The sequence below is a fragment of the Rhinatrema bivittatum genome, chromosome 4 (genome assembly GCF_901001135.1).
Source record: "Rhinatrema bivittatum chromosome 4, aRhiBiv1.1, whole genome shotgun sequence".
In the NCBI taxonomy this organism is placed as follows: domain Eukaryota; kingdom Metazoa; phylum Chordata; class Amphibia; order Gymnophiona; family Rhinatrematidae; genus Rhinatrema; species Rhinatrema bivittatum.
Genome location: NC_042618.1, coordinates 181,308,017 through 181,335,355, shown reverse-complemented (window position 1 = coordinate 181,335,355; position 27,339 = coordinate 181,308,017). Strand labels below are relative to the sequence as shown.

Sequence of the window (27,339 nt, the reverse complement as noted above, 5' to 3'; positions counted from 1 at the left end):
TTTAAAATGTTACAATTTAGAGACTATACTGTTAAATTAATAATGTTACAATGTAAAGATAATATGACCCGTTGTCATTCTATCACACAAGTTCCCATGTAAACCAATGTGATACCCATGGCTGAACATCGGTATAAAAAAGCAAACAAACAAACAAACAAATAAATAAATAATTCAGTTCATGTGGCCTCCTGGTGAAAGTTTTCCATTCCCACTCCAGTCCGAAGCACAAGGACTAGATAGCTGCCGCTCATGGAGATACAGGAAGCCAGAGTCAGTCACAAGCCTTGGAATCCCACAATATTCTGGGATATTTCAAAAAGTATCAAGACAGCACACACCAGTGACAAAGATGAAAGGTGAAAGGAAGGACTAATTTTTTAGCTTCAGTTAGCTGCACCTTGCTTCTGACAGGTTGAATAATATTACGGAGTCCATCCTGTCAATTTGTTGGATGATCCCAAAGATGGTCAACATATCCATCTCTGTCTCTGTGGCTTTAGGTTAAATGTATTTAGAATAGGGTTGTGCATAAAACAGGATGAATGAATTTGGAACAAACCAAAAATGGCCTCGTGAAAATACTCAAATATTTTCAGGTATTTTTGTTTTCATGTGAAGGGGCAACATTTGAAAAAAGATGTCTTGGAGGCCCTCTGGCCTTCCTTCCACCCCAATAAAAGCCCCAGGGCCCTGGTCAATTCTCTCTTCCAAAAAATAGATCCAGGCCTGGGCCTAGCCAGCTGGGGCCTAGCTGGGGTCCTTCTGACTCTCCTTTCCCATTAAAAAAAACACTGGCAGAGGCAGACTGGGGATCTCTCCAGCCCTCACTTTCCCATTCCCTGGTGGTCTGGTGACTCAGAAGGACAGGAGCGATGTCCAGTTGATCCTGCCCTGTCCAGAGTTCTTTAAAACTGTCTGTGTCAATACCTATCTTCCCTGATTGGTCAAACTGTGGTTTTCACACCGGAAGGGATGCTCTTTGATCTAACGTCTTCTTTCTAAGTCCGGGGCAGGGATAAGTGCCTCCTGATTCGTAAAGTATGTTTGGTGACTAAATGGGCCATTTTGTTGCATTGGTGTAAATCAGAGCCTCCCAGTTTTTGGTCATGGAGGAATAAGATTCATTCAGTAATGCAACTGGAAAATCAATCCACCGTAAAATCTTTCGAGCATAAGCGTATCTTTATAAATGTATGGCACCCCTATCTTCAAAAATTATCCCCCAGGGCTAGAAGGGAATTAATAAACTACCCATAAATATAATCTTTATGGGACCCCTTGTCTGATCTCCGAATACGTCCCATCGGGGGGACTGGGTTTGACTGTTGTATAATGTTATGCTAGTTATAATTTCGTAGTGGGGTGTATCAGAAACCAAGCACCCTGCTATGTTTTGTTGTTAAAGATTTTGATCCAATAAAAAGATTTGAAATAAAAATGTCTGTGCCAGACCTCCTGAGCGGCACCAAAATGACATCACTTGGGCCCCAAGATTTCAGTTGAGGCAGGAGGGGGTTTGGGCGATTAGATGGCCACCAGGAGGCCCATTTCGATTTGTTTTTGTTTCAGGGAAGTGAGGTGGATTTGGCCATTTCATGCTTGTTTTGGTTCAGGAAACAAACCAAATAGAAAAAACATCTAATCAATAAACAAAAAAACATACAAAACGAAAAAACAGATTGAAACTAATATATTTTGGATGCACAATCCTAGTCTAGACTGGCCAGTCATCTCTCATGCAGGAGATTTTATAACATACTTTTTAGTAATTCTGTATCCCTGTGCCACAGTTTTTCATAGGGATGTGTTGTCATTTCAAAACAATATGGAAACAATAACAAAATGTGTTATTTTATTTTGTGTTGCTTTCAATCCAAAATGACACACAAAAAAATAATAGAGTTTTTGTTCATTTTGGGGTTTTTCTGTTTTAATGTATGCTAAAATAGAAACATAGAAAAAAGAAAGATGAGGACAGAAAAAGACCATATGGCCTATCCAGTCTGCCCATCCGAACAATTAATTTAGCATTATAATCCTCATCACTTCCTTAGAGAGTCCTAATTTTTCCCATGCATTCTTGAATTCGGATACTGTTTTTGTCTCCACCACCTCCATTGGGAGGCTGTTCCATGCATCCACCACCCTCTCTGTAAGAAATATTTCCTAAGATTATTCCTGAAACTATCCCCTTTCACCCTCATCTAATGACCCCTCATTCTAGAGCCTCCTTTCCATTGAAAAAAGCTCACCTCCTGTGCATGGAAACCTTTGAGATATTTAAATGTCTCTATCATATCTCCTCTATCTCCACCTATCCCCATAGGCTTTACAATAAGACCACTGATTATTTTAGTAGCCACCCTCTGGACAGACTCTATCCTGTTTATATCCTTTTGAAGGTGCAGTCTCCAGAATTGTATACAGTATTCCAAGTGAGATCTCACCAGGGACCTATAGGGGCAATATTACCTTCCTTTTTCTGCTAACCATTCTTCTCCCTGTGCAGCCAAGCATCTTTCAAGCTTTTACCATCACTTTATCCAACTGTTCGGCCACCTTAAGATCATCAGATAAATTATCCCCAGATCCCGCTCTTCCTTTATGTTTAGAAGAATTTCACTTCCAATACTGTACCTTTCACTTGGGTTTTTGCATCGTAAATGCATTCCTTTTCGTTTTTTAACATTAAATCTTAGCTGCCAGACCTTAGATCACTCCTCGAGCTTCTCTAGATCCCTCCCTCATGTTTTCCACTCCTTCCTGACTGTCCACCCTGTTACAGATTTTGGTATCATCAGCAAAAAAGACAAACATTTCCCGACAACCCTTCCATTATGTTGCTCACAAAAATGTTGAAAAGAACCGGTCCAAGGACCGATTCCTGAGGCACTCCACTAGTAACAACCCCCTCCTCAGGGAAAAGTCCATTTACCACTACCCTTTGTCACCTCCCACTCAGCCAGTTTTTAACCCAGTGAGTCACTCTAGGAACCATACCAAGGGCACAAAAGTGTTGCTGAGGCACCACCTGGGAATGCAGCTGGGGTTTAAATCCCCAGCCTGTGCTGACATCATCTTCCAGCGCCACACCCGGCAGGGTCTATATCATTTAGTGTGCACACCTAAGGAGAACCCTGATGGAGGCAACATGGCTGCGCGTATCTTATAAAATCCAGGGTCGGCGCGCGCAAGGCTGCGCAAAATCGGCAGCCTGTGCGCGACGAGCCGCGCAGCCTGCCTCTGTTCCCTCCGAGGCCGCTCCGAAATCAGAGCGGCCTCGGAGGGAACTTTCCTTCTGCATCCCCCCACCTTCCCCTATCTAACCCACCCCCCAGCCCTACCTAAATCCCCCCCTACCTTTGTTGTACGAGTTACGCCTGCTTCAGGCAGGCGTAACTTGCGCGCGCCGCCTCGCCATCCCCCGGCACAGGCCGCAGTGCCGGGGGACTCGAGATCGCCCTCCCGGCCCGCTCCCAAACCGTCACCACGCCCCCGGACCTGCCTCGGACCGCCCCCCTGACACACCCCGGACTGCCGACATGCCCCCGGACACCCCCCCTCCCGCCCCCTTTTACAAAGCCCCGGGACTTACGTGCGTCCCGGGGCTTTGCACGCCAATGCACGCGCACAGGGCTTTTAAAATCTACCCCTATATAAGCAAATCTATAACATTACTGTACTTTGCAAGTTACAGTATATATTCCAGAACCATTACTGAGTCCCTGTCTTCCACTGTCAGCCTAATTGAGCCATAGGATTTCTATGGATGTAACAAGATACTACTCATCCTAGGATCCAATAATTGTGACTGTAGGTGCCAGTGTGTGTACCAGGTTGGTTTGCCCTAAAGCATGGCATTTTTTAAAATTTAATCTTCGGAGAAAATTGAGTTATTTAAATTAATCCTGAATTTTTCCAGATTCATCACCAATGACTACACTTACACACATTGAGACGTAAGTTGTAATGGAGATTATAGCAAGCTAAATAGCAGCTGCTTCTTCCCTCATAGCCACCCCTCGCTACTCTCTAGAAAATTGGGCAGTACTGTAGAACAGCATTTGGCTCTAGCACAGGTGCTGTTCACCAAACTGGCTGATCAATGTTGTGCTAGAAGGCAGTTTTCAAAGTCACTTACTTGGGTAAATAGCGATTTAACCACCCAAACTGACCTGTCTGAAGACTGCTCTTCTCTGCCAAGCTAAGGGCAGGCATGAGCACCACCTGTTAGACTGAGATAGTAAAACAGTGGAAGCGCACTTTTCATTTTCAAAACACATGCACGCTATTTTGGCATCCACTCAACCAGGCACAAAAGTTCCTTGGGAGTTTTTCTTTGAAAACTGACTCCAAGTACCCGCAGTAAAAGCAACCTGCACACTTTGCAACTGTTTGAAAACTGCCATAAGACATAAGAAAGGCCATACTGGGTAGGCCAAGGGTCCATCAAGCCCAATATCCTGTTTCCAACAGTGGCCAATCCAAGTCACAAGTACCTGGCAAGTACCCAAACATTAGACAGATCACAAGCTACTATTGCTTATTAATCACCGTAATAGCAGTATATGGATTTATCCTCGAGGAACTTATCCAAACCTTTTTTTAAACCTAGTTACACTAACTGCTGTAACCACATCCTCTGGCAATGAATTCCAGAGTTTAACTATGCGCTGACTGAAAAAGAATTTTCTTCAATTTGTTTCAAATGAACTACTTGCTAACTTCATGGAGTGCTCACTGGTCCTTCTATTATCTGAGAGAGTAAATAACCGATTTTCATTAACTTGTTCAAGCCCTTTCATGATTTTGTAGACTTCTATCATATCCCCCCTTCAGTCGTCTCTTCTCCAAACTGAGCAGCCCTAACTTCTTTAGCCTTTCCTCACAGGGCAGCCGTTACATGCCGCTTATCATTTTGGTCACCCTCTTACCGTTTTATTTATCACAGCTTTTCCATGAACAATAATTGACTGCTAGCCGATTTTAATATAATAAAACTGTTTTCTGGCAGATCATTCCTTGTGAAACGGAACTTCTGCACTAGCCTATTGGAACCAGGGTAACATTGCTAGAGGTTTTCGTATATCCAGAATAAATACAGAGCGTCACTGCGGCGTCTTTGATGGTTGTTATATCCACACACAAACTACGATGTCTTCAGCCAAGTGATGGCTTTTCCATTTTTTCACATGTTCTTAATTTACTATTTTTCTGTAGACAAAAAAAAAATAAAAAATGGAGAAACTACTGACTAAACGGGTAGGATGGAGGCCTCCCCAGCATTTTAGAACAAAAGATACTGAATTTCAGGAGACCTAGAGTTATGATAAAATTCAGCACACAGGAACAGATTTATCCTAAGATTTTAGGTGTAACGTTGACGTGGTTGGTACTACTAGATATATTTCAGCAGCTGCTGCTGACTATAAAGATCTACTTTAAACCCTTGTGTTTTACTCCATTTTTCTGTTTCCATGGCAACAGAACTGGTGAGACCAAAGCAATCTTTTTTTTCTGACAGACGGAATTCCAAAGGACCTTTTATAAAAATGCAGTTTGTTAATAATATTGTTCTTATGCCACACTTTAGCTTTATCTATGGCCAAAGCCTCCACTCAACCCTGTGTTGACCCTCAGTAACATGAAAAAAGCAAGACACCTTAAAAAGACTTTTAATTTATTAAAGTGGGAGATGATGGTTTCACATTTTAGCAAATACTGGTACCATCTGGGTTATTTTCACTATTTTTGTATTAAATAATCATTAACTACCAGCCAACTGCCTTGTTTTATCATTACCAACAGTGTCCAGAGTATTGTATAGAAAATTATTTTATTATTTTTATTATAATTTTTTCAAATTTTTAAATTGCAATTAAAATATTTTAAAGCTTTTTATCATTTGTAAAATCTTATGAAGAAATTATAGGAAATCCAATAAAAAGTCCTGCAACAATAGAGCTAACTCCTTAAAAAATAATGCCAGAGTTTAAACTTGATTGTAGACTGTCAAGAAAGTTACATCAGATTTTTAAAGAATTTTTGAAAACAATTTCAAAGATGACCTTAGTTTGAACATCCCATCCTATTGTGGCTGCATTTCAAAGTGAGTCCTTCCTCAGAGGATCAAATTTATCTTCTTTACTTAAAAACTGGCTCCATATGTTTTCTTCAGCGAGAAGCGTCTGAACAAAAAAACACTCCCATCTTTTTATTCAGAACAAAACTCTATCCATGTGACCCAGAACCAACCAATCATCAATCTTCAATAGGGGAATTGTGTCATAATGATGACAACCAATCAAGGGGGTCATTTACCAAAATGCACTAAGGCGTTTTCGCATGCGTTAAGGGCTTATCGCATGCGAAAAGCCCCATTAACGCATGCGATAGCACCATATTGTATGGTGCGATGCAAATCTGAAAAAGAGGAAGGGTTAGGGGCGGGGAGTGGGCTGGGTTTGCCAGTCTGCGAAATGCTATCGCACAGACTTAACGCCGATTTTAATTACACCTTTTTTAATAGTGTTAAGCCATGCGATAGCTTGCGTTACCGGGTGGTAAGGTATTATCGCATTTTGTGATGTCTCTTGAAAGGCCTGTTTGAGTAGTTTTAAAGCTCCCAGAGAAAGAAAGAGAAAGAGAGATACAAATACCTACTAGGGAGAGGACACTATGGCTAGTCTCTCTCTCTCTCTCGCTCACACATTAACAATGGTCCCCCAGTGGTTGAATGCAGGAAATACAACAGGTCTGGCACTTATCGCAATTTCTGCTAACTTAGCTCTTCACATAGGTAGTTAGCACAAATTGTGATAAAACGTATATTAGCATAAAACACGCCCCTTTTGCTATCGCATGCGATACTTAATCGCATGTTGATAAATCCAGGCCCAAGTTCTTTATTCATTCCCAATGGGTAAACTGACTTACTGATTATCCAAAATTGTTTGTAGTAATTTAAACTTGCTGCTCTATCACCTCTCCAAATTCCTATAATTTCTTCATAAAATTTTACAAAATGATAAAAAAGCTTTAAAATTATTTAATTGCAATTAAAAATAGAAAAAATTATAATAAAAATAAAATCATTTTCTATACAATACTCTGGACACTATTGGAATTGATAAAGCAAGGTGGTTGATTGGTGGTTAATGATTATTTAAGGTAACCTGGATGGTACTAGTGTTTGCTAAAATATGAAACCATTATCTCTCACACTTTAGCTTTATACATGCCATAAATATACATATTACAGTATACCAAACTAATTCAGTGTCTTTTTCATGCTCATATGCTTACTAGAAATGTTGAGGATCAGACTAGAATCTCGAATTCTCTTGAGCCAAAGGAGTATGATTAGTTGCAAAACTGCCCAGCTCAACTATTTAAATGCCTAAGGAGAACCATAAGGTCATTATTTCACCCTTTCAAGACCAAGCTAAAGACCCTCATTAGTATTTAAAATGTCTTCTATACTTCTTTAGACCAAAGCAAGTCACAGTAAAACATGAATAAACTTAAGACTGACAAGACAGCACATATACATCATCTACATAAAATGACATCAAACATCTCATTGGAATATTTGACTAACTTAAAATCTCACTTGCAATTAAAGATCAACATAGCATTGCCAAAAGTTGACAGACTCTTAAATTCTTATTCATTTAAAGGTAAGAACATAAGAAATTGCCATGCTGGGTCAGACCAAGGGTCCACCAAGCCCAGCATCCTGTTTCCAACAGAGGCCAAACCAGGCCACAAGAACCTGGTAATTACCCAAACACCAAGAAGATCCCATGCTACTGATGCAATTATTAGCAGTGGCTATTCCCTAAGTAAAACTTGATTAATAGCAGTTAATAGACTTCTCCTCCAAGAACTTATCCAAATCTTTTTTGAACCTAGCTACACTAAATGCACTAACCACATCCTCTGGCAACAAATTCCAGAGCTTAATTGTGCATTGAGTGAAAAAGAATTTTCTCCGATTAGTCTTAAATGTGCTACTTGCTAACTTCATGAAATGCCCCCTAGTCCTATTATCCGAAAGTGTAAATAACCGATTCACATTGACTCGTTCAAGACCTCTTATGATCTTAAAGACCTCTATCATATCCCCCTCTTCAGCCTTTCCTCATAGGGGAGCTGTTCCATCCCCTTTATCATTTTGGTTGCCCTTCTCTTTACCTTCTCCATCACAACTATATCTTTTTTGAGATGCGGCAACCAGAATTGTACACAGTATTCAAGATGCGGTCTCACCATGGAGCGATACAGATAGGTAGATTTTAAAAGGGCTGTGTATGCAAAAACACATGCTATTTTATAACCTATGTGCATGTCTGGAGCTGTATGCACACACATGTGTGGGCTGCTGCTCCTTATTAGGCACAGGATGTTACGAGCGCGTCCTCCACACTGCTGATGAACCAAGGGTTTGGGGACTTTCGGATTTTGTTGCGAGCGCGAGGAGCGCGGTCGCCTCTAAAGCAGGTGTAGTGAGCCCTTGGGCCACGGCGAGACTCAGGGAGGAGCCCCAAGCCACACCGTGGGAGGTGAGCCGGTGCAAGCATGGAGAGCTAGGCGAGGCATAGCTGGAGCAAGGAACAGAGAACAAGGTCTGACCCTCAACCGGACCTGCACGCCCACGGCAACCAACAATGCAATGTTGATTGATGAACGGTCCTCCGACTGTTCCAAGCCCTTTCGGACCTGCCGCTAAGTAACGGTTTTGGGCAGCAGGCCGGACAGAGGACGAGGACAGACGAGGGCTGAAGCGAATACATCACAGACGAGGGCTAGGAGGGAAGACATTGGCACCGTCTCTCAGGGCGCCCTACTCAGCCCACCTTCACGGGCAGACCCAATGGGCTGGTCGCGGACCACCCTGTCCCACTGCGTGCCCTACACAGCCCAAGAAGGCTGGTTGCGGACCACGCTGAGAACGGGACAAGCGCAGGGAAGAAGCGGGTTACTGCACTCCTGGCAGTCTGAAGCGGGATACTGCACTCCTGGCAGTCTGAGGCAGCATACTGCACTCCTGGCAGTCTGAGGCAAGCAGAAACATCAGGAACAAGCATCTAGGAACATCTGGAACCAACATCAAGGAAACAGGCAGAGACACAGGACAGGGAGCCGTCAAGACAAGCGAGACCACGGAGGACCTGGATCAGTCAGCAAACACAGGCAACTGTGGAACCCAATCCAAAGGCAAACAGGAACTGAAGTGAAAGTCCTTTTATACTGCTGTATGCAGGCAACTCCCTGGGAGGAGTTCACCTGGACCGCCACTCACTGGCCCTATAACTGAGGAGGGATGCCGCGGGCCGGCCCCTAGGGAGAAGGGCATGGCCGAACCAGGAAGTCCAAGCAGAGCCAAGCAAGCCACAGGCAGGCCTCAAGAACAGCGAGGCCTCCCAGGCCCTGGAGCAAATCCTGGATAGTTCGCAGGTGAGGCCCTGGCTTCGGAGCGGCCTCCAGAAGAGAAGGTAAAATGCCTCCTGTGCCGCAGCACAGGAGGGATTGCAACACAGGAGTCTGGTGAATGAGAGAGAGAGAGTCTATAAGGCTCAAACTGATACCGTATACATTGTAAGGGGGCACTTTGATTCGGGGTGAGTTTTCAGGAGGTGGGTTGGGGTTAGTGGGGTGTTGTTACAGACACATTCAGAGGTATCCATTGTAAAATTGACCTCATTAAAGTATTTTTGACCTTATAAGTGAAGAAAAGGAGTTGATTTGTACAATGTTCTCCAGTGCCTAACAAGGAGCAAAAGCAAAGTGGCACGTGCATGTTACACACGCCAGCTGAGGAAAATTAGAGGCTATGTATGGCCTCTGGAACACACATCGAAAAAAGGGGGTGTCACTGGTCTCAAATAATACACACTCAGAATAACCATGTATGCAATGCTGGAACACCCATGCCCTGACCCTTTTCCGCCCACCTTTTCTGGGCGCATGTACATCAATGTACGTGCGCCCTTCCCGGCTATTTAAAATTTGCCTAGCTACCACTCGGGCCACTTACACGTATAAGTGGCCATTTTTGCACACGCGAGGCTTTTAAAATCTACCTTTAAATGCAGCTGAAACAACCAGGTTTTAAGCCCTTTTTTAAATGGTTTTTTATCGACTGTTGATCTCAGGGCTTCCGGCATTGTGTTCCAAAGACTAGGTCCACCCAAAAAAGTGCTTGTTTAATGGTGGGGACAGGTAATAATCCTTTATGTGCTGAGTGGAGATTCCAAGACGGTGTGTAGAATATAAGATCAGCTACAAAGACACAGCAGGAATTTCTTCAAATCCTCTTTATATATTGTCATATGGACTACTAGCAAACTAATCAGTGCATGAGTGACATCCAGTGACACGAAGAGTCGATCAGAAAGCCCTGTTGGTGTATGTAAAGAGGCTTAAACAGTGATGTCCAAAGCTCTGATTTTCCTTTTCGATAGCCTATCATTTTAAAGTTATTTCACTGGCCGTAACCAAAATAGGCACAGAATACCCCAGAGGACAGAGCTAAGAAGACCTGTTTCATATCCCATTTCTCACACCATCCAAGGCCATTTTTAGCTGGAGCAAGCCCTTGTGCGAGGCTTTTCACAGGCCCCCCTGCTCACTGACAATCTGCCACCATGGTGCTTTCCTAGCAGCCGAGCCCACAAGAGGTTTCAGCAGCTTCTCCCACTTTGAGGGATAGCTGGTATGTGGACACACAGTCCAGTTAAGAACACAAGAAGTGCCATGCAGGGTCAGACAAATGGTCCATTGAACCCAGCATCCTGTCTCTGACAGTGGCCAGTCTGGGGCACTAGAAAATACCTAACAGATCCTAATGGGCAATGGTGATTTTCTGCCAAGTCTCACCAGGGTCACCAACCTGGGCCCTTTTTGAACTTGCTTCCTATTCTCTACTGCAGCTGGAATAGAAGGTAGAGGCTACTGCTGGCCCTAATTTATGAGCTGATGCAGCAATCCGGGTATTAAAACAACTTGTGTTGGATTAAAAGCGCAAAGTTTTAACGCTCAGATAAAAAAAAATTCTAACTACCGATGCAGCAAGCTAATGATATGCTAGCAGCTAATGCATCGGTAGTTTAAAAAGTATGTTAAATGTGCATTCGGTCTGTGTCGAACGCACATTTTAACTCAGGAAGGGAGGGGGAGCGCCCCTATCAGGGACGCTGACTTATCCGGCTATCTGGCAAATTTTGCTGTCTTGTCCAGCTATCTGGCGCAGGGTCGCTGCTATTTAGTCAGATAAGTAGTGGCAATCCAATGCCAGATAGCCGGATAAGTCAATACTTATCCAGCTAAGTGGTGGTAACAGCCACTATTTAGCCAAATAAATCATTACTTATTTAGCTAAGTAATGACACCGTGTAGGAGTGCGGCCAACAGCAATGCGCTGTGGAATCTGGAGGAGCTTGGCTAGGTGGACCCAGGGCTCAAGGAGGAAGAGACTGGTGGTCAATCGGGCAGTTTGGGCAGGGGCAGGTCTTACCCAGCCCAGAGTGAGTCGAACAGAGAGGAAGGAGAAACAGAACAGCTTTCCCCCTCCAGTCCCAGCTCAGGCAGCCTGGCAGGATCCCGGAGGGCTGGTCCACTTCGATCTGGGGTAATTACGGGCTTTTTCCGAGGATGGCTGCCGCTGCTGCTCTCAGAGTTGCTCCGGTTCAGACGGATCCGCAGCACCCCCTCATGGTAGCCTGGGACGAGTTTGAGGAGGGGCTGGGCAGGGAGGTGCAAGAAAAAGCAGAGCTGAGGGGGACAAAGGTTTGTCAGCAGGGTCCTGGACTGAATTACAGAGACATCTAAGTCGAATATGTAATTTTTTTTCAATTTCTTTTTCTGTTTTTTTAACCTATTTTTGTGCCAGCACAATAGTGCTGGAAACTTAACTCCATCTCTGACCTAGAGTTAAGTTTCCAGTGCTAAAAAAAAAAAATAACAGCCGACGGAACGCACTGCTCTACATGGGGGAGTAGTAATGCTTAATGCCATCATCTGCATGGGATTTCCATGCGAGGGTGCTAAGTATTACTCTCATTACAGAACATTCATTTTGTGAGCGCAAAACTTATTGCTGCATCGCCGGTGAAGTTTACACTCACAAAATGAGTGTTGAATGGCAGGCAGTGCTGTGCGTTGGCCAGCACGCAACCTTTCTGCATCGGCCTGTTAGTGCCTTTTTTTTTTTTCCAGAAAATTACGACTTTTAATGAGGAGATTCATTCCATGTTGCTCATTCCCAGAATTAAGAAGTGGTGATTAATTCTCCAAGTCCACCTGGCTAATAACTGTTCCTCCTGAACCTGTACAAATCTTTTTTAAAATCCAGGTATATTATTAAACTTGACCTCATCCTCTGGCAACAAATTCCATGTCTTTATTTGTTTATTTATTTAAAAACTTGCATACCGCAAACTTCCATGCAACTTTGTGTTCAGAACGGTTTACATAATGCATACATAAAATACACATAAATAACAATAAAAAGTCATAAATCAATACTATATAGACATTTCATACATTATCCTGTCCAAATGCCTCCTGGAAAAGCAATACCTTCAGTCCTTTTCTGAACACCTTGACACCTGCCTCTTGAACTGTACATTGACTGAATAAATACTTTCTTACATTTGTTTTAAATCTGCTACCAGTTAGTTCTGTGGAGCGTCCCCTAGTTCTTGTACTAAACTTGAACTAAACCACTCGTCTGTTTTGTCTGCAAGCTAAAGAGCCCTAACCTATTAATCCTTTCTTCATAAGGGAGTCATTGCACACCCTTCTCTGTTCCTTGTCTATTTCTGCTATAATCATTTTTTTTAACATTATCGTTACTAATTTATAACTTCTCAAGGAAAAACCTTGTACAGATATTATTGGAAGCACTCCAAGAAATTCATCCACCAAAAAAAAAAAAGGAAAATATATAACAGAGTCTGCACAGATTCAAACCCATAATTTAGCAGTGGGACCCATAACCATCAAAACCATAAGGTGAATAAGAAAGCACAGTGGACATAAAGTTACAGCGAAGGCTTTTAAACAAACTGGAACAACCACATTAACCAGAGCTGGAACACAGATCTACAATTTTATCACTAAAAAAAAATAATATAGGCAAAACATTATTATATTTGAACAAGCACTTGCATGGAAATTTGAGGAAAAAAGAGCCACCAAGGTCTCCTCAGTCATTCTACTTACGTTTCATTCGCCAACATTACCTTTCTGTGGACATTTAATTAAATTTGCTCTGTTATACTGATATGTATCAGTGTATATACCACTTCATAAATGTATAAATACTGTAGCAGTACTAGAAAAGGGATTTATAGCTTCATCTAACTGCTCTATCTGGCAGATAAAGCCAACTCCATTAAAAAGAAAAAAAGCTTTAGATCTCACCACAAAGAAGGTGAAAGAGTAAGCTAACATGCACTTTTTCTACTATATCAACAGGGAGCTTCAAATCCAGTTCTGCAGCCAAGTCTTCTAAATCCGTGGGATTTGGAAAGGCTGTCAATTAGTCTGTAGCTTATCACGTCAAGTCTTTCGGAGGCAAAGGCACTGATTCTTTCATCATGGTAATAACAGTGGAGAAACGAAGCGTGTAAATCCACAAACAGAAGCGCTGCTTTACAGGACAAGCACTATATACTACAAATATTCAATCGCACATCCGTGGTTAAAAAGCAGGACTGAAGGGGGTCAGTCAGACATCGCAGCTCGTGTATGTGCTGCCTTGCATGTAGTTACAAACAGGCCGATTCAGTAAAGTCCGCGGAAGAGCGGACGAACACCCGCTCTCCTGGCGCGCGCACAGGCCACTCGCCTATGCACGCAATTCTCTATTTAAATGAGGCCCGGCGGTAGAAACGGACAAAAGGAGGCGCTAGGGACACTAGCGCGTCCCTAGCGCCTCCTTTTAGCCTGGAACGGCGGCTGTCAGCGGGTTCGACAGCCGACGCTAAATTTTGCCGGCGTCGGTTCTCGAGCCCGCTGACAGCCACGGGCTCAGAAACTGGACGCTGGCAAAATTGAGCATCTGGTTTTCGACCTGACAGCCGCCGGCCCATTTTAAAATTTTTTTTTAACTTTTTTTACCCTTCGGGATCTCTGACTTAATATCGCCATGATATTAAGTCGGAGGGTGCACAGAAAAGCAGTTTTTACTGCTTTTCTGTGCACTTTCCCGGTGCTGGCAGAAGCTAGCGCCTACCTTTGGGTAGGCGCTAATTTCTTAAAATAAAATGTGCAGCTTGGCTGCACATTTTACTTTCTGTATCGCGTGGGAATACCTAATAGGGCCATCAACATGCATTTGCATGTTGAGGGCGCTATTAGGTTCCGCGGGTTGGACGTGCATTTCCGCCCCTTACTGAATAAGGGGTACGGGAAAACACGCGTCCAAGGGCAGGTTAACAGTGCGCTCCGTCGGAGCACACTGTACTGTATCGGCCTGATTGTAGGCAAGGTCCTTTGAAAGCAGCCTTCTTCTGACTGCAACAGAGCTCTGTCTACTTGGTAATTCAGGGAAAGACTATAAAACCACAATGATCAGAGGATCACACTGCATTGTTATAAAACAAACTTGGTTTCAAGAAGGATTTTTGTTCACGATAGTAACCAGCATGGCTATAAACTCCCTGTTACAAAGTCTGCTGGGTCGGCTCATGGTTCTGTCCCTCTCGCTTGGAGCAATCCCTTAACCCTCTCCATTCCAGAATTCACAGGTTTGCACCAACACTGGAAACCATTTGCAACAGAAATCTTAAAACCATGGTTGTAGGCCCTGCATACTGTGCGGAAGAGGTTAGCTGCTCCCAAGCTGTATTAACACACTGAGACTAACACTGTTTATTCAGACTACTAAATGGAAAGAAAATATACATTTAAAATCATGGAGACTTACCTGTTTTACCTTAATTGTATTAGGATCAGTTACACGATCCAGTCCATATTCCAGAACATCCAGTGCTCCTGGCTGTCACACAAAGGAAGTATTAGTAACACTGGTCTGCCCTTCTTAAGTGAAAGTCTTAATGTGAAAGTTCATATCCCTTGAGTTGATGCAAAGTTTCAACAGCTTTAAGGTACGTGGCAGAACCAACTTTTCATGTGACCTCAGGGACCCTTATCACTTGGCTTAGAAGGCTTAAAGCATCCCCCACGTTGAACTTGTACCTTAAAGGGTTAGCTTATTGCTCTTGCACAAGCTCTCAGCTGCAAATAAATGAGCCCAACTAAACAGAGGTGAGGTGCAAGAATAAGAAACAGGACACCAACAGAAAATTGTTTAGTGCTCATTTTAAACTATGGGCCAACTCTACTAAGAGGTTTTTTTTTTCCCATTTTGTATCTCTGAGAAAAATTCTTAATGCATTATGCCCTATATATGCCATTATGTGATAGGAAAGTCTGATTCAGTCAGTTGATCCATTCAGGCTTTTCCTGTGAATCAAGCTCTGCATCAATAATTTGAATTTGCACCCTGCTTTTATCACAAGGGTTCCAGATGCATCAGTCCTGTTTCGTACGCCAACCCCTCTGATTAGTATTCCACTGTGAGCAGCTATTATTCTCTATGAACAGGTATTATTTAGTATTGGGTTGCTTGGATTCTACCTATCCACAATTTATAAACCAATCTATTAATACAAGCAATTCAAAGGCCATGTGTTAAAGGAAGAGGAATGACTGTGGGGAATATGAAAGGTTCTCAGTGAGTATGAGGAGCCAATCAGGAGACAACTGTTGTGACATCACAGCACAGGCTATTTTTTTTTTTTTTAAGAACCAGGGACTGCTTTCATCATCCATCGCCACCTCTTCCGCCCTTTCTCTCCTGACACTGAGCTTCTGCATGATTGAGCTACTAGCCGAAGAAATCAACAGAGCCTCGTGTCAAGACGACTTTCTTTTCGAGTTCTCAATGAATATAATTTGTCACCAAAGACTAATATCATCCAAAAATAAAATCTGCATACAACAAGCAATATGACATTGGTAGAGCAGCACGAGCAAAGGGGCTGCAGATAGCACAATCAAGGCTTCAGATGTGATGTGCTTTCAAAGGTGAGAAGAGGACATGTGACAGCCCATTCCTGCTTCTGGTGCAAGATTTTTAAGCACTACCAGATAGAGATATGCTGTCTTTTTAAGCAATGTGGAACTCATGACGACATTTGTTTCATTTTGTGTCTTTTTCCCATCGTAAACAAAACAAAAACCAACAAAAATACAGTTTTGTTTCACTTCATTTCTGCTTTTTGGTGCACATTAAATGGTTTTAGTTTATACTAAATCATTTCAGCACACACTAAAATGCAGACATGAAATGAAAAATAAAACAAAACAAAGGGTTTTTTCCATGCACGCCCCTATTATCGGCATGGATGCTAAATGTGATGGCTTGTCATCACTGTTGTTCCCTGATGCTTGAGTTTATTATGATTTGAGATGGTACAGGCTTTTCATATGAAGTAAAGGCACTGTTTTGCAATACATCTGTTCAACAGGGAAATTCTGTAGCACAGACTAACAATGAGATAGGAGTGAATCACAGGGAGAGGTTATTATCAAAGCTTCCAGCTTAAATATTCATAGCCATGTTCATGTTTTATTCTCTTTCATTTTCTCTGCCTCTGTTTCTGATTCTCTCCCTCTTATTTTTTTTTTGTTCTGAGGCACAATGAGAAGGTCATGAAAAGGCACTTCTGTTCGAAGTGTAGGGTATGGCCAAGTCCATGTTATGATTGTGAGATCCTCTGTCATTACCGATTTGTGTAGCTTTTATTTAGTTAGTAAGTACATTTACAAAACGTCTGTCCAGTCAGGTAGAGGAGGTCCTTCTCCTCTACCAATTCCCAACTTTATGCTTTCCACCTGGCTGCACCGTATGCTTGGACTAGACTTCCTGAGCTGGCGCAACATGCTCCCTCTCTTGCCTTGTTTCAATCCATCTGAAAACCCACCTTTTTGAGGCTGCCTGTAAATATTAACCTTTCATTATCCCATTTACAGCCTTATCAATTTTATCCATTTTCTTAATAAACGAAATTCCCAAAGTCTCTTCTGAGCAAGGACTGTCTCTTATGTGTTTTTGTATAGCACTGCATTATGTCGAGTAGCACTATAAAATTGATAAGTAGTAGTAGTAAAGCAGACATAGGAAATAAAATAATAAAAACAAGTATAAAATAAAAATACAATATCAAAACATAATAAAACTGGACCTAGACACCTAAAATCATAAATAACTAAACTCAGTCCTCATCTTCATTCAGTAAAACTCACAGCTCTTTCTCAGTCAATTAATAAAAAGCAGTAAAAAAAACAAGTTTTACATTTCCTAAAAGATAAATAATCATCATTAATCCATATATGTTTCAACAAAGAATTCCAGAGCACAGTAGCCGCATAAGGAAAGGCTCTATTTCTAGTTTCTGTTACGAGCGCGCGCGGGCGCGGTCATCTCGGGCGGGTGGTGAGCCCTTGGGCCACGGCAGGACTCAAGGAGGAGCCCCAAGCCACACCGTGGGAGGTGAGCTGAGCAGGCATGGTGAGCCAGGCAGGCAGGAACAGAAGCAGGGAGTCCGACCCTCAGCCGGACCTGCATGCCCATGGTAGCCAACACGGGGAAGTTGACTAATGAACGGTCCTCCGACTGTTCCCGGCCCTTTCGGACCCGCCGCAGGGAACGGCAATGGGCAGCAGGCCGGACAGAGGCGAGGGCAGACAGAGTCCTTATACAGAAGACGTCAGACGGGGGCTGAAGCAGACATCCAAGACAGGCTGAAGCAAGACACTGAAGACATCAGGGCAAGGGCTGAAGCAAGAAGGAAAGGTCCAGGCGAGCAGGAACTCCGATGCTGGGATACTCACATCCGAAGCCCCTTCGGCTGGCAGAAGCTCAAGAGCCCGTGGGACAAATCCCTCCTGTTGGCCACTCCAGGGCCCAACAGGACAGAAGGCTCAGGAACCAGACGAGGACGAAGGTCAAGGCAGAGACACGAAGACATCAGGAACATCAGGCAGAGACAGGACAAGGTGCCATCAAGACATGGAGGACCTGGATCAGCTAGGTTACAGGCGACTGTAATGCTCAGATCCAAGGCCCTCTGCAAGTGAACAGAAAGTCCTTAAATACTGGAGGTAGAAGGCAACTCCCTGGGAGGAGCTTGCCAGGACCGCCCACCGCTGGTCCTATAACTGGGGTAGAGAGCTGCGGGCCAGCCCCTAGGGAAACGGGCGTGGCTGGAAACCAGGAAGTCCAAAAGCAGAGGCAAGCAAGCCACAGGCACAGCTAGGCTTCTCAGGCCCTGGAGCAAGTCCCGGATGGAACACAGGCGAGGCCCAGGCTTCAGAGCGGCCTCTGGAGGAAGGTAAGAGACCTCCTGTAGTGCAGCAACAGGGGGGATCGCAACAGTTTCCATATTTTTTTTATCTTTTCAACAGAGGGGATACACAAGATATTATTAGAAGCTCAAAACATAAAGACTGAGACAGTCCTTTAACAAAACAGAATTAAAAACAAACATTTAAAAATTAAAACAATTGTCTCAGACTTTATACAGAGCTCAGCAGGAAGCCAATGAAGGTCATCCAAAACGGGAATGATACGATCATTCAATCTGAGTCCTAACAAAATTTGAGCTACTGTGTTCTGAACATATTGAAGACGAGAGAATGATTATTTTCTACAATCCAATATATAAGGCACTGCAGAATCCAATATAGCTCATTACCATTGCATGCATAATGGTTGCAGGATGTCTTTCAATAAATAATGGCAAAGGATCCAAACTAGTCTCAACTAATATAAAGCAGACTTTACAACACTGTTGATATGGGGTAACATTGAAAGACCAGCATCTATAATAACTCCCAGCATTTTAACTTTTGATTTCATGGGCAAACAATGACCATAAGTGTCAGCTCTGTGGATGCAGTGGGTGCTTGAGCACCCCCAGTATTGAGCAAACTCCTTCACTGTGACCAGAGGGAGGTAATTTGTGTGATTTTGCACCCTCTAATCATTTTGAAAAGCTGGAAGACCATATTCAGCTGCCGTTCGACTCTTATCAGGTTAATTAGTGCTGTATATTTAGTGATGCAGCATGATACTGAATATACCCAGATATCCTAAAGATGCACCAAGAGAGAATACCATCATCCATGGCATCAAAAGCAGAGGAGGGATCCAACAGAATCACCAATCTATGCCCCTATCCGAACTTCTACGAAGCAAGTCCATTAATATAGTTAAAGCAGATTCCGTAATAGGCAATGACCAAAAGCACATTTGACAAGGATCAAGACAGGTTTTTTCATGTAATAATTCTTTGTTCAATTAATTTTCCCTAATATGGCAGGATAGAAACTGGTCTGAAATCAGATAAATGTATGGATAATGGACCCTTGGCTGTGGTGTGGTTGACTCAGCCTAGTAAGCGAACCTATCAGGCCCATGCCGGCAGCTGGCAAATGTGCCCTGGTCTAGGACTAGGCTGGAATTTTACCTATACTAGCCCCGTTCCCTGTGGGTTGAGCCTTTGGGTTCCAGGGGCCGGCAGGACTTAGACGATGGTCCCATAGGGCAAGGAGTGAGAGAGAATCTGGGACCAAGCTGAGGTCTGGACAAGTAGCAATCAAAGAGACTCCAGGTATAGGCCATGGGTAAGGGGAGGCACTGAGCAAAACATAATCCGGTTCCATAGCAATGGTCAGGGGCAGGCGGTAGACAAAAGGGTAGTCCAGGTCCAAGCAGAAGTCAAGTCCTAGAAGACAGACAGAGGCAGGACGAAAGCAAGCAGGACAAACTGGAGAGGCAGGGCAGAACAGGATGCTGGACAAGGCAAGAAAGAGACAGGATGGACGAGGCAAGCATGAGGCAAGGATGAAGCAAGTTGGACAAGGTAAGGATGAGGAACACATGGCAACACGTACTGCAATCAAGCAGGTAGATCTGTTGCTGAGGCAAGGCACAGCCAGGCCTTAAATAGGGGAGCTGGTGATGTCATCAATAGGCGTCACAAAGAAGCTTTCCCGCCGCGAAGCCTTTAAAATGTGTGTGGTTGTGCATGCATGCCTATGGGGGAGGCATGGTCTGGGGAGGGTGGCATTGGTGGCATCCTTGCTGCATTGATGGGCCGGGGCCCGCATGGAAGTGATGACTCCGTGACTGGCAAATGTTACAATAAATCTGCAACATCAAATGCAGGTTTCTTTAAAATAGGGTAAACAATCACTTCTTTCAATCTTTGGGAGAAAATTCCACAGCACAGGGAAGCACTGATAATACTCCCCCCAATTGAGCCACTAAGCCCAGTCCACATTCTTTCATTGACCAGGCTGGGACTGGATCAAAGGAATTTCCTCTAGGCTTGGATCGTGACAAAACAGACTGAATTTCAGCTGGTGAGACTGCCCTAAAAGACTTTATAGCATCTTCTAGGGGAATACGATCAGGCCCCTCCCTACAATTTCTGCAGTACACATTGATCCAGCTTTTCCCTCAAACTATTAACCTTAGAAATAAAATAGAGAACTCAGTAGCACTAATGAAAGGATTCTCCTATTTATAGTATTGAAGACTGCCCTAAGAGAATTTTTAGCCAGTCTAAATTATTTTGAAAAATAACTTATTTTCCCTTTTTTAATTTTCAAATTATAATCTTTTAAATGCCATGTGTACACCATCCTATCCTCATCTTTTAAAGAACGTTGCCATTGTCATTCAAGCTGTTGTCCCTTCTGCTTAAGAAATGCAAATCTGCAGAAATCCAAAGAGAGGATTTCTGTACAGATACTGTAGGTATTTTGTTTTCTCAGAAGTAATAGTTATCTAGTATGAGATGTGTGGCTAAATGCCAAGACTGAACACAGAGGGTCTTTACTGTCCTGAAAAAAAAAAAAAAAAAAAAAAGAGTAGTCTAAAAGCTCCAGAAATTTAGAGGGTGGCACAACTATTCCCATGTTGCCAAGTTTTTCCATAGCGCCTTATCTTTGGTAATTATCTATCATGATCTTCCTTTTCCCTTTACTGTTATTTCTGCTTTGGGCAGATGTGATTTGAGCAATTGTTAGAAACCCCCCACCTCCCACGCCCCTCTGGCCTTAATTTAGATCTGCAGGAGACAATCGATGCTGTTTAATATAAGAGAACGAGAGAGAAGAAAAGGGAGATAGAGAATGAGAGAAGAGGAGGAAATGCATTTCACCAGCTTTATTTAGCAGCTGACCTGAAAGCTAAATGAATGTCTCAGTTCATCAGAAGATGCAGTTTTATTATGCCAGTCTTAAAGCCTTTCCAGACAAGCTTATTTTGTACTAAAGATTTTCAGTTTCTTTTCTGTGTGCTCACTGTTAAAATGGACAATTTTTCAGGCTTAGAGCCTAGGGGTGTTTTGTTTTTTTTATTCCAGACAATCCATGAATGTCCAGGTACAGGCTGTAGCTAAATCTGCTTTCTTCAATCTACATCATGTGAAACGCCTCTATCCCTTTTTAGATAATACTGCATTTGTCTCCGTAATCTATGCTTACATTTTCTCCAGAACAGATAATTGTAACTCTCATGATGTAGGGTTACCACAGAACATTTTGCTTAAATTGCAGTTAGTGCAAAACTCAGTGGCATGGTTGTTAAATATTCCTCAATTCCAATGAACCAACCCAGTTCTAAAGGGCCTGGCTTCCAGTGGAGTACCAATATATATTTAAATTGTTTTAACCTTTAAACTTCTGCATGACATTGCCATCATTAACTCAGAAAGCAGCTAGTCCACTACACCCCAACTTGCTTTCTCTGCTCCTCTAAGGTTTTTTTTTTATTAGAGATCCTCTCTCTTAAGGCCCTCAGGTTGGCTACCATGAGGCAGGTGGCTATCTCAATGATAAGCCCCATTCTTTGGAACTGGATCCTCTAAGGTCCATGTTTATACAACTATGGGCACAGCGTCCATAGTGCACAGTGGTGCACAGGTATCACCAACTTTAAAACAGAGTGTGCCTTGCACCACCAACTGCATGCACATCCAGGAGAGCAGCAACAGAGAGGAGGAAGAGGCCCATGAGGCTGCCAGTGCACCCCATCTCACCAGTGGCCGAGAAAAGGAGCAGAACCAGGAGCCACCGGTGGTCCCCATCTTGCCAGTTGCCATGAAGAGCAACAGGACTAGGAGGCTGCCAGCAGACCCCATTGCACCAGCAATGAGAAGAGGAAGAGGCTGCCGGCGGACTCCATCTAACTGGTGGCTGAAAAGAGGAGCAGGATTGGGAGGCCACTGGCAGACCCCCATCTCACCGGCAGCCAAGAAGAGGAGCAGAACTGGGAAGCTGCTGGCGGAGCCCATCTTGCCGAAGGCCAAGAGGAGAAATAGGCCCGGGAGGCTGCTGTCATATCCCATCCCACTGGCGGCTGAAGAAAGAAGAGGTCCAGGAGACCACTGGCGGTCGAGAAGAGGAAGAAGCCCATTCTCCTACTTCTCTAAGTATGCTATTTTTCAAACCACGTGCAGCCAATATATGCTCTATGCTGATCTTGTGCATTGCGAGATCAACACAGAGGAAGTGCTAGCCCCATGACCGTAAATTTTGAATAGCGTGGGGCAGGCACATGAGGAGCAGCAGAGAACGGGTTCCTTCCCCTTCTCGGCTGATGGTGGCATCCTAGGCCTGCTCCTCTTCTCGGATGCTGGCAGCTTGTCTTTGTGTATGTAAGTGAATGGAAACCTGCCTGTATGTGTGTGTGAGTGTGTGTGTGTGTGTGTGTGTGTGTGTGAGAGTGTATGTGTGAGTAAGTAGATGGTAGCCTGCCTGGGTATGTATGTGTGAGAGAGAATGGTAAGCAGCCTGGATGTGAGTGTGGATGTAGTGTGAATGGTATGGTAACCTACCTGTGTGTGTGTGTGAATATGTGTGTGTGAGTGTGTGAATGAGGGCCTGTTTGGGGGGGGGGGTGAATGGGAGCCTGTGTGTGTGTGTGTGTGAGAGAGAGAGAGAGAGAGAGACAAAGCATGTGGGTGTGAGAGCCTTATGTATATGTGAGAGAGAGAGCACGTGGGAGTGAGAATCTGTGTACATGTGTGTGGGAGTGGGAGCCTGTGTGTGAATGAGAGCATGAAAGAGTGAGAGCTTGCATGTGGATGTGGGAATGGAAGCTTGCATAACAGAGATAGACATGTGAAATAGAGAGCCTGCATGTGTTAGAGAGCATATGAGAGTGGGAGCTTGTGTGTTGGAGTGGGAGCCTATATGTATGTGAGAGATCCCACTCTTGTATGTGAACATACAAGAGTGGGATCCTAAGAGAAAGCTTGTGTATAAGAGCACACATGTAAGAGAGCGCCTGTGTGTGTGTATGGAGAAAGGAAAGAAGACAGGAGGAGAGAGAAGAAACAGAAAGAATAAAAGAGATCCTGAAAAAGGAATAAGGAAAAGGAGTCATGCGCTGGCCGCCTAGAGGAAGGAAGCACGTTTGAAGGGCTCCCTATGTCCGGCTCCAATTATCCTTAATCATTTTGGTCCTGCATCTGAAAACAGTTCAAGCTATAATAATTAAAAATGTTCCGAAAGTCTCAAAAAAGGCAAAAAGGCAAAGATCCGAAGAGATGCGGGCAATGCAGGATGAAAACTCAGTCTCAGATGAGGAATGGCCAGTGCTTCAGACACCACTGGATGCTATGAAATTTCTGCAAGAAATGTTTGAAAGATTCTCGGACAAAATAATAGCAAGTATAAATTCTAAATTGGAAGTAATGGTAGAAAAAGTGTTACAATTAGTCTCCTCTGTGCAAGAAAATATGGCCCAAATTGAGGAAACACTGAGAAGGGTGGAGGAGTTAGAACTCTTTCTGACGAGTGTGCATTTGAAAATAGACATGCTGGAAAGGAAACTTAAAGGTGCAACAGAGAAGCTAGATGACCTGGAGAACTGGGGGAGAAGAAAAAATATTTGGATTGTTAGTTTTCCAGAAGCAGCAGAGGATAAAGATCCTGCTTGGTTCCTTGCAAAATGGCTGCCAGAGGTTCTAAGCCTACAAACCAAGCATGGCCTCATTAAAATCGAGAGAGCTCATAGGGCGCTGGCGCCTCCTCCATCAGCTGGGGTCCAGACACGAATGATCATTATTATATTTCATTATTATTATGATAAAGCTCGGATTTTGGAGCAAATGAGACACCAGAAAGAGAGTTTTTTTGAGAAACCAGAAAATATTTTTTCCCCTAACTGTTCTCAACTGGTGCAGAAGAAAAGAGTAGTATTTACTGATGTGAAAAAGTTACTCCATGTCAAGAGGTATTCATATGCCCTTAGGTATCCGGTGTGCATGAAAGAAATAGTCAATGGCCATGCTCGATTTTTTGAGACTGAGGCAGAGGTTCGGAAGTTCCTAGGCTCCATTGGAAGGCTGTATAACTGAAGGAAACTAATTGACGAGCCGATACAGTAAAGTCCACAGGAGAGCAGACGAACGCCCGCTCTCCCGGCGCACGCGATTCACTATGCAAATAAGGCGGCGCGGTAGAAACGGGGAAAAGGAGGCACTAGGGACACTATCGCGTCCCTAGTGCCTCCTTTTTGACAGGAGCGGAGGCTGTCAGCGGGTTTGACAGCCGACGCTCAATTTTGCTGGCGTCGGTTCTCGAGCCCGCTGACAGCTACGGGCTCGGAAACCGGATGTGGAGAGTTGACCACATGACAAAAAGATTACACACAGCACTGAAAGGTCAGGAAGCAGTGGCGCAGAGGCCAGTGGCAGAAACAGAGATTAGTTAATTGCAAAGAGATGCATACTGGTTTGCGGGCTGGGAGAGACATAAAAGAAAATCAAGATCCAATAATTATTATTCGATCATGATGGCAGTAAGGGTAAACAATGGAATTGGGTCAAGCAGAAAAAATTCAGAGAGGAACTGGGCACCTATATCGGGGAATATCAGTTGGTATGGAGGTGGACTATCACGTGCGCTATATCTCAGCATGGTTAAAAGGGGAAGTGAAAGAAGCTATTTTAGCCAAAAGATCTTCATTCAAAAATTGGAAGAAGGATCCAACAGAAGAAAATAGGATAATGCATAAACATTGGCAAGTTAAATGTAAGACATTGATAAGACAGGCTAAGAGAGAATTTGAAAAGAAGTTGGCTATAGAGGCAAAAACTCACAGTAAAAACTTTTTAAAATATATCCGAAGCAGAAAGCCTGTGAGGGAGTCAGTTGGACCGTTAGATGATTGAGGGGTTAAAGGGGCACTTAGAGAAGATTAGGCCATCGCAGAAAGATTAAATGATTTCTTTTCTTCAGTGTTTACTGAAGAGGATGTTGGGGAAGTACCCGTACTGGAGAAGGTTTTCATGAGTAATGATTCAGATGGACTGAACCAAATCACGGTGAACCTAGAAGATGTGGTAGACCTGATTGATAAACTGAAGAGTAGTAAATCACCTGGACCGGATGGTATACACCCCAGAGTTCTGAAGGAACTAAAAAATGAAATTTCAGACCTATTAGTAAAAATTTGTAACCTATCATTAAAATCATCCATTGTACCTACAGACTGGAGGATAGCTAATATAACTCCCATATTTAAAAAGGGCTCCAGGGGAGATCTGGGAAATTACAGACCAGTTAGCCTGACTTCAGTGCCAGGAAAAATAGTGGAAAGTGTTCTAAACATCAAAATCACAGAACATATAGAAAGACATGGTTTAATGGAACAAAGTCAGCATGGCTTTACCCAAGGCAAGTCTTGCCTCACAAATCTGCTTCACTTTTTTGAAGGAGTTAATAAACATGTGGATAAAGGTGAACCAGTAGATGTAGTGTACTTAGATTTTCAGAAGGCGTTTGACAAAGTTCCTCATGAGAGCTTCTAGGAAAAGTAAAAAGTCATGGGATAGGTGGCGATGTCCTTTCGTGGATTACAAACTGGCTAAAAGGAAACTGAGAGTAGGATTAAATGGACAATTTTCTCAGTGGAAGGGAGTGGGCAGTGGATTGCCTCAGGGATCTGTACTGGGACCCTTACTTTTCAATATATTTATATATTATCTGGAAAGAAATACGACAAGTGAGGTAATCAAATTTGCAGATGATACAAAATTGTTCAGAGTAGTTAAATCACAAGCAGATTGTGATAAATTACAGGAAGACCTTGTGAGGCTGGAAAATTGGACATCTAAATGGCAGATGAAATTTAATGTGGACAAGTGCAAGGTGATGCATATCGGGGAAAAATAACCCATGCTATAGTTATACAATGTTAGGTTCCATATTAGGTGCTACTACCCAAGAAAGAGATCTAGGCGTCATAGTGGATAACACATTGAAATCGTCGGTTCACTGCGCTGCGGCAGTCAAAAAAGCAAACAGAATGTTGGGAATTATTAGAAAGGGAATGGTGAATAAAATGGAAAATGTCATAATACCTCTGTATCGCTCCATGGTGAGACCGCACCTTGAATATTGTGTACAATTCTGGTCGCCGCATCTCAAAAAAGATATAGTTGCGATGGAGAAGGTACAGAGAAGGGCTACCAAATGATAAAGGGAATGGAACAGCTCCCCTATGAGGAAAGACTAAAGAGGTTAGGACTTTTCAGCTTGGAGAAGAGACGGCTGAGGGGGGATATTATAGAGGTATTTAAAATCATGAGAGGTCTAGAATGGGTTAATGTGAATCTGTTATTTACTCTTTCGGATAATAGAAAGACTAGGGGGCACTCCATGAAGTTAGCATATGGCACATTTAAAACTAATCGGAGAAAGTTCTTTTTCACTCAACGCACAATTAAACTCTGGAATTTGTTGCCAGAGGATGAGGTTATTGCAGTTAGTATAGATGTTTAAAAAAGGACTGGATACGTTCTTGGACGAGCAGTCCATTACCTGCTATTAATTAAGTTGACATATAATAACCATCGCTATTATTTGCAATGGTAACATGGAATAGACTTAGCTTTTGGGTACTTGCCAGGTTCTTATGGCCTGGGTTGGCCACTGTTGGAAACAGGATGCTGGGCTTGATGGACCCTTGGTCTGACCCAGTATGGCATGTTCTTATGTTCTCTAGCGGTGACTTTTTTCTTTTCTTTTCTTTTTATTATTAACAGGGGGATTTATTTATTTATTTATTTATTTATTTCGAATTTTTCTATACCGACATTCTTGAACAAAGATATCAAATCATATCGGTTTACAATTGAACATAACTGTCGCGGCTATGGCGTTACATCGAACATAGAACATTGAGCAATAAACAATAAACATAGAACAGGATGGGGATTAACAATAAACATAGAACAGGGA

The 27,339-nt window shown here is 43.2% G+C and overlaps 1 protein-coding gene across 2 annotated transcripts in view; it reads right to left on the bottom strand.

Moving 5' to 3' along the window:
- RGS9 (regulator of G protein signaling 9) overlaps positions 1-27,339 on the bottom strand; it is a 132,606-nt gene that overhangs the window by 50,276 nt on the left and 54,991 nt on the right. Inside the window, exons 8-9 of one of the 2 annotated variants that reach the window (XM_029597560.1) lie at positions 14,935-15,010; positions 10,915-10,937 (exon numbers count right to left, since the gene is read on the bottom strand). In XM_029597560.1, the coding sequence (XP_029453420.1) occupies positions 10,915-10,937; positions 14,935-15,010 (99 nt within the window). The remainder of the gene's footprint in view (positions 1-10,914; positions 10,938-14,934; positions 15,011-27,339) is intronic. The other variant, XM_029597561.1, reaches the window with a different exon arrangement.